Source organism: Chiloscyllium plagiosum, unplaced genomic scaffold (assembly GCF_037043375.1).
Source record: "Chiloscyllium plagiosum isolate Xiang-an unplaced genomic scaffold, Cpla_swu_hap1 HiC_scaffold_27, whole genome shotgun sequence".
Classification (NCBI taxonomy): domain Eukaryota; kingdom Metazoa; phylum Chordata; class Chondrichthyes; order Orectolobiformes; family Hemiscylliidae; genus Chiloscyllium; species Chiloscyllium plagiosum.
This window is the reverse complement of record NW_028270165.1, coordinates 77,947,301-77,958,076: the sequence shown is the minus strand read 5'-3', so window position 1 is coordinate 77,958,076 and position 10,776 is coordinate 77,947,301. Positions and strand designations below refer to the sequence as shown.

At 47.9% G+C, this 10,776-nt stretch overlaps 1 protein-coding gene across 1 annotated transcript in view; it reads right to left on the bottom strand.

Moving 5' to 3' along the window:
• Window positions 1-4,030: 4,030 nt before the first annotated feature.
• The window catches only part of LOC122543653 (uncharacterized), a 109,747-nt gene continuing 103,001 nt past the window's right edge, over window positions 4,031-10,776 (bottom strand). The window contains exon 8 of the mRNA XM_087975427.1: window positions 4,031-5,101. Within this exon, the coding sequence (XP_087831553.1) occupies window positions 4,499-5,101 (603 nt within the window). The 3' untranslated portion in view covers window positions 4,031-4,498. The remainder of the gene's footprint in view (window positions 5,102-10,776) is intronic.

Genomic DNA, 10,776 nt, shown 5'->3' with positions numbered 1-10,776 from the left:
AGGGTACGTGACGTCTCTGATCGTGTTTTCCGGGTCCTTAAGGGGGAGGGGGAGCAGCTCGAAGTCGTGGTCCACATTGGCACCAACGACATAGGTAGGAAGAGGGCTGAGGATGTTAGGCAGGCTTTCAGTGAGCTAGGTTGGAAGCTCAAAGTTAGAACGAACAGAGTTGTTGTCTCTGGTTTGTTACCCGTGCCACGTGATAGAGAGTCGAGGAATAAGGAGAGAGAACAGTTAAATGCGTGGATACAGGTGCAGGAGGGAGGGATTCCGGTATCTGGATAACTGGGGTTCTTTCTGGGGAAGGTGGGACCTCTATAAACAGGATGATCTGCACCTGAACCTGAGGGGCACCAGTATCCTTGGTGGGAGGTTCGCTTGTGCTCTTGGGGGGGGGGCGGGGGGGGGGGTGTTCAAACTAACTCTGCAGGGGCATGGGAACCTAGACTGTAGCTTTAGGGTGCAGGACCTGGAGTGTAGGGAGGTTAGGAACATGGCATCAATCTCAAAGGAGGGTGCCTGTAAACAGGAAAGTGGCTTGAAGTGTGTATACTTCAATGCAAGAAGTATACGAAATAAGGTAGGTGAACTTACAGCGTGGGTTGGTACCTGGGATTTCGATGTTGTGGCTATTATGAAGACATGGGTAGAACAGGGACAGGATTGGCTGTTGCAGGTTCCAGGGTTTAAATGTTTTAGTAGGGTCAGAGGTGGGGGTAAAAGAGGGGGAGGTGTGGCATTGCTTGTCAAAGATAGTATTACAGCTGTGGAAAGGACGATGGATGAAGACTTGCCATCTGAGGTAGTTTGGGCTGAGGTTAGGAATAGGAAAGGTGAGGTCACCCTGTTAGGAGTTTTCTACAGGCCTCCTAATAGTCCTAGAGACGTAGAAGAAAGGATTGCGAGGATGATTCAGGAGAAGAGTGAAAGTAATAGGGTGGTTGTTATGGGGGACTTTAACTTTCCAGATATTGACTGGGAAAGCTATAGCTCGAGTTCGTTAGATGGGTCAGTGTTTGTCCAATGTGTGCAGGAGGGTTTCCTGACACAATATGTAGACAGGCCAACAAGAGGTGAGGCCATACTGGATTTGGTTCTGGGTAACGAACCAGGCCAGGTGTTAGAATTGGAGATAGGTGAACACTTTGGGGACAGTGACCACAATTCGGTGACTTTTACTTTAGTGATGGAGAGGGATAAGTGTGCACTGCAGGGCAAGATTTATAGCTGGGGGCAGGGAAATTATTATGCGGTGAGGCACGACTTAGGATGGGTGGCTTGGAAAAGTAGGCTTCAAGGGAAGGGTGCAATTGATTGTGAAGCTTGTTCAAGGAGCAACTATTGAGTGTCCTTGATAAGTATGTACCTGTCAGGCAGGGAGGAAAGGGTCGTGTGAGGGAGCCATGGTTTAATAAGGAATTAGAATCCCTTGTTAAAGGGAAGAGGGCAGCCTATGTAAAGATGAGGCATGAAGGCTCAATTGGGGCGATTGAGAGTAATAAGAATACTTTGCGTCAGTATTCACTCAGGAACAGGACATTGTTGCCAATGTGAGTACCGAGTCACAATTAATTAGAATGGACGGCTTTGAGGTATGTAGGGAAGAGGTGTTGAAAATTCTGGAAAGGGTGAAAATAGATAAGTCCCCTGGGCCTGATGGCATTTATCCTAGGATTCTCTGGGAAGCAAGGGAGGAGATTGCTGAGCCATTGGCCTGGATTTTTATGTCCTCGTTGTCTACAGGAGTAGTGCCAGAAGACTGGAGGATAGCAAATGTGGTTCCTTGTTCAAGAAGGGGAGTAGGGATAACCCTAGTAACTATAGGCCGGCGAGTCTCACTTCTGTTGTGGGCAAAATCTTAGAGAGAATTGTAAGGGATAGGATTTATGAACATCTGGATAGGAATAATGTGATCAAGGATAGTCAGCATGGTTTTGTGAAGGGCAGGTCGTGGCTCACAAACCTTATTGAATTCTTTGAGAAGGTGACTAAGGAGGTGGACGAGGGTAAAGCGGTAGATGTGGTGTATATGGATTTTAGTAAGGCGTTTGATAAGGTTCCCCATGGTAGGCTACTGCAAAATATACGGAGGTATGGCATTGAGGGTGAGTTGGAGGTTTGGATTAGGAATTGGCTGGCTGGAAGAAGACAGAGGGTAGTTGATGGTAAAGGTTCATTTTGGAGTGCAGTTACTAGCGGTGTTCTGCAAGGATCTGTTTTGGGATGAGCTGTCGGAGGGAGTGGTGGGGACTGGTACAATTACAACATTTCAAAGGCATCTGGATGGATACGTGAGTCGAGAGAGATATGGGTAAAACGCTGGCACATGGGACGAGATTAATTTTGAATATCTGGTCAGCATGGTAAAAACAAGGACTGCAGATGCTGGAAACCAGAGTCTAGATTACAGTGGTGCTGGAAAAGCACAGCAGATCAGGCAACATCCAAGGAGCAGGAAAATCGACGTTGGTCCTGATGCGGTCTCCTCTACATTGGGGAGTCTGAACGTCTCTGGGACACCCGCACCAATCAACCACACCGCCCTGTCGCCCAACATTTCAAATCCCCCTCTTACTCTGCCGAGGACATGCAGGTCCTGGGCCTCCACCACCGCAGCCGCTCCCTCACCACCCGACGCCTGGAGGAAGAACACCTCATTTTTCGCCTCAGAACACTTCAATCCCAGGGCATCAATGTAGACTTCACCAGTTTCCTCATTTCCCCTTCCCCCACATCACCCCAATTCCAACCTTCCAGCTCAGCACTGTCCCCATGACCCGTCCTACCTGCCTATCTTCCTTTCCACCTATCCACTCCACCCTCCTCTCTGACCGATCACCTTCATCCCCACCCCCATTCACCTATTGTACTCTGTGCTACTTTCTCCCCACCCCCCCTCTCATTTATCTCTCCACCCTGCAGGCTCTCTGCCTCTATTCCTGATGAAAGGCTTTTGCCTGAAAAGTCGATTTTTCTGCTCCTCGGATGCTGCCTGACCTGCTATGCTTTTCCAGCACCACTCTAATTTGGATTCTGGTCAGCATGGCCAAGTTGGATGGAAAGGTCAGTTTCCATGCTGTCCAGCTCTATGGTGGGGACTTAACCCGTGTCCACATTCCCCCCCACCACCCTGCCACTTGTTCCCGGGCTCTGAGCTACACAACATCATTGGGTCATCCAGATCCTGACAATTTCCAAATAGCTCCGGGCATTTCTCACAAGCACCACTCGGATTGTCAGCCGCCGTCAGAAACTTTAGTTGTCCTTCTTGTCCAACCTTCAGCACTGGGCGAGCATTCTCTGTTCCCGTTGTGGGATCGTGTTCAAATAGCGACCAAATCAGTGAGTGATGAAAATAGTGTCTTTATTCAGCAACCGCAAGGTGCAAAAGTTTGAGGTGGTGATGGATTCGCGAAATACCATCCTTACAGCAGCCTCTTAACACACTGTTCTTACAGAGATTAACACTCCGTCACTATGGTGTTCCATTGTTTTATCTATTGTACACAAACGCTGGCTGCTACTCCCGATAGGATTGAGATTGTCTGTGTGGTCTGCTTGCAGAATTAAGAGGCGACAGTCCTTTTGTCTTTTAAGTTAGTAAATGTCAGTAAAAATACTAGGCCTGTATGTTGTAAATAAGTTGGACATTGTACCTGCACTGAATGAAAGAATAAAGGATATTAAACTGCTTCCCGTGGCTGGATTGTGTGACATGTTTAGTATTTGCCGGCGTGAGTTTCATTCATTCCTGCAATTTCATGGAAGCGCAGTCTCGATAGTCAGTTTCTTAAAGGGGACAGTGGCTGCGAGTCGGGGAAACTGTTTGATGCTCTGTATCTATGCAAGTCCTGAGAGGTGGTTGGTAAGGACTGATTGATATTATAATCTTTCATGGAGACAACATGGCAAGGGATGGTATTGTTCTGAATACGTTACTATGTTCAGAATTAGCTTCTGCTTTAGAAATAAGCCTAAACACTGCCTGTAGCAAGAGCTGATAAGGGTTGAAGGCGTGAAAAAGCATAAATGAGTTGAAAGAGGTGTTTTAATTTAGTCTATCTTGTAATAGTAAAATATACTACAAAACCGTGGTTTTATGAATGAATGAATGAAGTCGCATTATAGGAAGGAGTTATGAATGAATGAAATGGGAATGCAGTATTATTAGATATAGGGCTCTTGTGAGCAGGTTAGAAAAGACTTATGAATGAGTAAATAGAAAGTGTTTGTGAGTGGGTTAGTAAAGAGACCTATAATACAATATCTCACACCATGTTATCGTCCTGGCAGCCTCATGGGGAAGGGAGAAACTGGAGCCAATCTTTACACAGGGTAGATTTCTTCATAGAGCCAAGCAGGACACATATACAGCTTCTGACTCCACTGCGTGTTCCAAATCAGTAAGTGTGTCTTAAACAGATGCTCAACTCACCAGTGAATGTGTGCCCTTTTGAATACTAATAGAAGTCACGCCCACAAAGAATCCAAACGTTCTCTACTCGGTGTGACTGGATTGGTGTCTGAACAGATGGGATGACTGATTGAAAGCTTTCCCACAGACAGAGGTGGTGAACGGTCTCTCCCCAGTGTGAACAGGCTGGTGCCTCCGCAGGGAAGAACAATCAATGAATCCCTTCCCACACACTGAGCAGGTGAATGGTCTCTCCCCGGTGTGGATCCGCTGGTGACTCTGCAGGTTGGAGGACTGAATGAATGCTTTCCCACACACGGAGCAGGTGAACGGCCTCTCCCCGGTGTGGACCCGCTGGTGACTCTGCAGGTTGGAGGATTGAACAAACGCCTTCCCGCAGACAGAGCAGGTGAACGGCCTCTCCCCAGTGTGGACCCGCTGGTGTCTCTGCAGGTTGGAGGACTGAACAAACCCCCTCCCGCAGACAGAGCAGGTGAACGGCTTCTCCCTGGTGTGGACCCGCTGGTGGGTCACCAGGGTGGATGAATGAGTAAACCTCTTCCCGCACACGGAGCAGGTAAACGGCCTCTCCCCGGTGTGGACCCGCTCGTGGATCACCAGGGCAGATGAATGGGTGAACCCCTTCTCACACACAGAGCAGGTGAACGGCTTCTCCCCGGTATGGACCTGCTGGTGGGTCACCAGGGCGGATGTATGGGTGAACCCCTTCCCACACACGGAGCACGTGAACGGTCTCTCCCCAGTGTGACAGCGACGATGGCTTTCAAGCAAGGACGGGAATTTGAATTCCTTCCCGCAGTCCCCACATTTCCACGGTTTCTCCATCACGTGGGAATCCCCGCCTCTCTCTAGCTTCAACAATCTGTTGCAAGACCACTCACACACGTAATGTGTTCTGTCTCACGCTGCTGCACAGGGGGTGTTGCTATTTCAGACTGCATGTCCAGTTAAAGGTCTTCCCACAGTCAGTTCATTTCGTTGAGGTCTGCGTGCCTCAGTCTCACTGATGTTTGAAACCTTTCAAACAGACAGGACAGAAGAGAAATAAAAGATCCTGTAAGATTCAAAAGCTGATGATATTCCCATGCCAATGAAATAATTGTCTTTATCAGATCTTGTTTTGAGATTTCTGGCTGCAATTCTTTCCCTTCTCACATCCTGTAAGCCATCACCGTCTACACAGGATAGAAATTCCAAACACACAATTCTGAATCCTGTGGAACTTCTTCTCTCATTTCCCGCCAAAATGTGAATCTCAATGCCACACTCTCCCTCCAGTCTCAGTCTGCTGTAGGTGAGAGGAGACTTAAAATCTATTGGGCAATCTTTTTTTTACAAAGAGGGTGGTTCACATACAAAATGAACTTCCTGAGGAAGAAGTGGATGCAGGGACAATTCCAACATTTAAAAGACATTTGGATGGGGAAGTGATTAAGAAAGGATTGTTGGGATATTGGCCAAGAGTAGCCAGGTGGGGACCTAGTTTAGGATCATGTTCAGCATGGACTGGTTGGATTAAAGTGTCTGTTTCCATGCTATATAACTATGACTCTACAAGTGTACAGCCATGCAGCTAGTGATAATATGCCGTCCTGTTAGATGCTAACCAGATGGGGGAGCCCCCCCCCCCCTTAATTGAGAGCATTAGCCAAACAAATAAATTTGGATCCCAACCAACCTTTGCATAAACCAAATCATCTCCCAACATTACCACCAGCTCCAAACGGACCACACCACCAGGGATATATTTCCCTCCCTACCCCTTTCCAACTTTTGCACAGACCGTTCCCTCCGTGACTACCTGGTCAGGTCAACGCCCCCCTACAACCCACCCTCCCATCCGGGCACCTTCCCCTGCCACCGCAAGAATTGCAAAACCTGCGCCCACACCTCCTCACTCACCTCCACCCAAGGCCCAAAATGAGCCTTCCACATCCATCAAACTTTCACCTGCACACCCACCAATATCATTTATTGTATCCGTTGCTCCCGATGTGGTCTCCTCTACATTGGGGAGACTGAACGCCTCCTCGCAGAGCGCTTTAGGGAACATCTTTGGGACACCCGCACCAATCAACCACACCGCCCTGTGGCCCAACATTTCAACTCCCCCTCCCATTCTGCCAAAGACATGGAGTTCCTGGGCCTCCTTCACCACTGCTCCCTCACCACTCGATGCCTGGAGGAAGAACGCCTCATCTTCCGCCTCGGAACACTTCAACCCCAGGGCATCAATCTGGACTTCACCAGTTTCCTCATTTCCCCTTCCCCCACCTCACCCCAGTTCCAAACTTCCAGCTCACCACTGTGCCCCTGACTTGTCTTACCTGCCTATCTTCTTTTCCACCTATCCACTCCCCCCTCCTCCCTGACCTATCACCTTCATCCCCTCCCCCACTCACCTATTGTACTCTATGCTACTTTCTCCCCACCCCCACCCTCCTCCCATTTATCTCTCCACCCTTTAGGCACTCTGCCTGTATTCCTGATGAAGGGCTTTTGCCCGAAACGTCGATTTTACTGCTGCTCGGATGCAGCCTGAACTGCTGTGCTCTTCCAGCACCTTTAATCCAGAATCTGGTTTCCAGCATCTTCAGTCATTGTTTTTACCTAAACAAATAAACTTACCAAGTTAAGGAAGAAAAGCCGGTCATTGTCCTCAACAGAGAGACCAAGTCAGCCTTCCCAGAGACTGCCCCCTCCCTGGTTTCATTTCCTTTCAGTTCATCAAACTGAAGAGTTAAACCCCAGACTGGGAAAGGAAATAGAAAAGGGGGCGAGAAAAGAGAGTGCCGTACTCACAGAAGAAGGAAGTTGCAGTCTGGGGTAAAGATCAATCTTCATATAGAGAGCAGCAGCAGCAACTTTAGAAGCTCATGGTCCAACTTCCGCGTTCAGACATTAGGGACCTCTGATTGGCGGGAGGACCAGACTCCTTCCGGTCCTCCAGAGATTCCAATTGGCCTACGATGGACTACCGTGACACAATGGTCTTTGACCAATAGTAGACAAGCGGTTTGGAACATGGAATCGTCATCGGCCGGATCTGCAGAATGTTCCCGCCCCCTTGTGTTGGACGTCACAATGCGGAAGAAGGCCCGTCAGTTTTTCGACCGAAAACCCCTCCCCCTGGGCAACATCTGAGAGCAAAGCAATATCTCCCCCTTTCCATTCCTTTGCCTGAGAGAGAGAGAGGGGGAAAAAATGAATGGGGAGGGGGTGGGAGTGGGATTGGGGATGTACAGGGAATGAGCACTTGTGGCAACTGGAGGCAGAGAGTATGAATCTAAGGGAAGGGGGTTTCAGACTCTCTCTGTGAAGGCTTTCTGATCCTTATGGCATTTATAAGGACTGGAACATGAGAAGGTACAGAGATCTGTCTAGTGTTATTAAACAGTCAATGTGGTATTTGTGGTTCTGTATGATGCGATTATAATTATTTGTTGTAATGTTGTGTTGTAGGTATGTCATATACTTCCAATTATTCTGTTATTGAAGGGGCTGGTAAGTGGGCATTGGACAGAATTTCACAGAGATGTCCAGCACGGAAACAGACCCCTTGGTCTAACTCGTTCATGCTGATCAGTTATTCTGATAAATTGCATCCCATTTGCCAGCACTTGGCACAAATCCCTCTAAACCCTTCCTAATTCATTCACCCAGCCAGATGCCCTTTAAATGTAATTGTACCAGCCTCCACCATTTCCTCTGGCAGATTATTCCATGCGTACATAGAGAGTTCATTCATCAGTCTAACAAAGGCAGGGAAGAAACTCTTTCTAAACCTGTTGGTGCGTGATTCAAGATTCTGTATCTTCTGCCTGACCAAAGAGGTTGTAAGAGAGCATTAGCAGGGTGGGATGGCACTTTGATGATGTTGGTACCCTTTCTGCATAAATGAGAAGTGCAGGTGGAGACTGTGGATGATAAGTTGGCTTGTGTGATGGTCTGGGCTGTGCATAAAACCTATACTTTCTTCCGGTCCTGGGCAGAGCAGTTGCCATACCAGGCCATTACGCACCCAGATAGAATACTTTCCATGGCGCATCTGTAAAAGTTGGTGAGGGTCATTATGGACATGCTGAATTTCATAAGCATCCTGAGGGAAAGAGGTGTTGTTGTGCTTTCTTGACTGAGATTGCCCCCAGGAGAAAGTGAGGTCTGCAGATGCTGGAGATCAAAGTTGAAACTTTATTGCTGGAACAGCACAGCAGGTCAGGCAGCATCCAGGGAACAGGAGATTCGACGTTTCGGGCACAGGCCCTTCTTCAGGAATGAGCAGAGAGTGTTCAGCAGGAGAAGATAAAAGGTAGGGAGGAGGGACTTGGAGGAGGGGCGTTGGAAATGTGATAGGTGGAAAGAGGTCAAGGTGAGGGTGATAGGTCGGAGTAGGATGGAGGCGGAGAGGTCAAGAAGAAGACTGCAGGTCAGGAAGGCGGTGCCGGGCTGGAGGGATTCGGCTGAGACAAGGTGGGGGGAGGGGGGGTGAAGAAACTGGTGAAGTCCAAGTTCATCCCCTGTGGTTGGAGAGTTCCCAGTCGGAAGATAAGACACTCCTCCTCCGACCGTCGCGTTGTTGTGGTTTGGCGGTGGATGAGTCCAATGACCTGCATATCCTCGGTGGAGTGGGAGGGGGAGTTGAAATGCTGTGCTACAGGGTGGTTGGGTTGGTTCGTCCGGGTGGCCCAGAGGTGCTCTCTGAATCGCTCCGCAAGTAGGCGGCCTGTCTCCCCAATATAGAGGAGGCCACACCGGCTGCAGCAGATGCAGTAGATGATGTGGGTGGAGGTGCAGGTGAATCTGTGGCGGATATGGAAGTTTCCTTTGGGGCCTTGGAGAGAAGTGAGGGGGGAGGTGTGGGCGCAAGTGTTGCACCTCCTGCGGTTGCAAGGGAAGGTGCTGGGAGTGGAGGTTGGGTCGGTGGGGGGTGTGGATCTGACAAGGGAGTCGCGGAGGGAGTGGTCTCTACGGAAAGCTGATAGGGGAGGGGAGGGAAATATATCCTTGGTGCTGGGGTCTGTTTGGAGGTGGCGGAAGTGACGGCGGATGATGCGCTGTACATGGAGATTGGTGGGGTGGTAGGTGAGGACCAGTGGGGTTCTGTCCTGGTGGCGGTTGGAGGGGCGGGGCTCAAGGGCGGAGGAGCGGGAAGTGGAGTGAGATTGCCCCCATCATTACTCCAGATGGTGAGAACACTCAAACAACCTATTGTGGAGTTTGCATTGCTGGCAGAAAGCAGTTTGTGTTCAGCAGCAGCTTAGTTACTCAGGCACTCGACTAAAAGTACAGAAGGCCATGAGGAATCAGGGTGTTTCCAACCAACATTCCAACTGATCAGTCTAAACCTTTGAAGTTCCAAATGAAAACTGGAAGTTCACTTAGCCAAAAAGGTAATGGAGACATCCTGATAAAATGACCAGGAATACTTGGAAACCTGAGAAGGATTCAAGTGAATCCTAGAGAGATGTTGCATGTCTTGGAGTATTCCCAGGAAGTGAATGAAATATTCATGTCAAGATTTGTGGGAGCTCTTGCAGGGAAGTAAAGAAATTAGATTTACATTAAAGGCCTTACATGTTATTCTGCTAAGTTACTCCAATTAATTGGTCATTTTTCTAGTTAATCACTAGGTATTCAGATTTCTCTTCAGAATTAAAGATCATAACAAAACTGGGTGTCATTGTGGGATTTTGAATCTGTAGTGTGTGCTTAGTAAAGTTTTAATGAACAATATATCACACTGAATTTTATCATGTTAAGTACTAAGACTTTCTGGAGAGGAAAGATTTGCCCTTGTGTGTTTTGCAACACTTAACCAAGGTCAGTTCAATAGAATAAGCAGACAGATTGATGCTAGAGTGTGACAGCTGGGGCAAAACATCAAAAATAATGCAGGCCGGAGCACAGCAATTAGGGTTAGAAGGTTAGCCAAAAATAAAAAAACTGGTTGGGAAGTTTCGTCAGCTTTTTTTAAAAAGAAGTTAACAAAATAAATGTTGGTTTTGTGAAAAATGAGTCTGGGGATTCAGTAACAGAGGATAAAGAAATGGCAGATGAATTGAAAAGAGCTTGAATCTGTCTTCACTCGAGAGGATATAAGTAACACCCTAGAACTAGCTGTAAATCAGGAAAGGGAGGGAGGAACTGAAGAAAATTACAATTACCAGGGATGTAGTACTGACTAAACTGTTGGAACTATGAGTTGACAAGTCCCAGGTACTGGAAGGATTTCATCCTAGACTCTTAAAGAAAAATTGGCTAGTGAAATAGTTAATGTATTGGTTTTAATTTTCCAAATCTCATTAGTTTCAGGGAAGGTTTCTTTAGGTTGTTAAACTCCT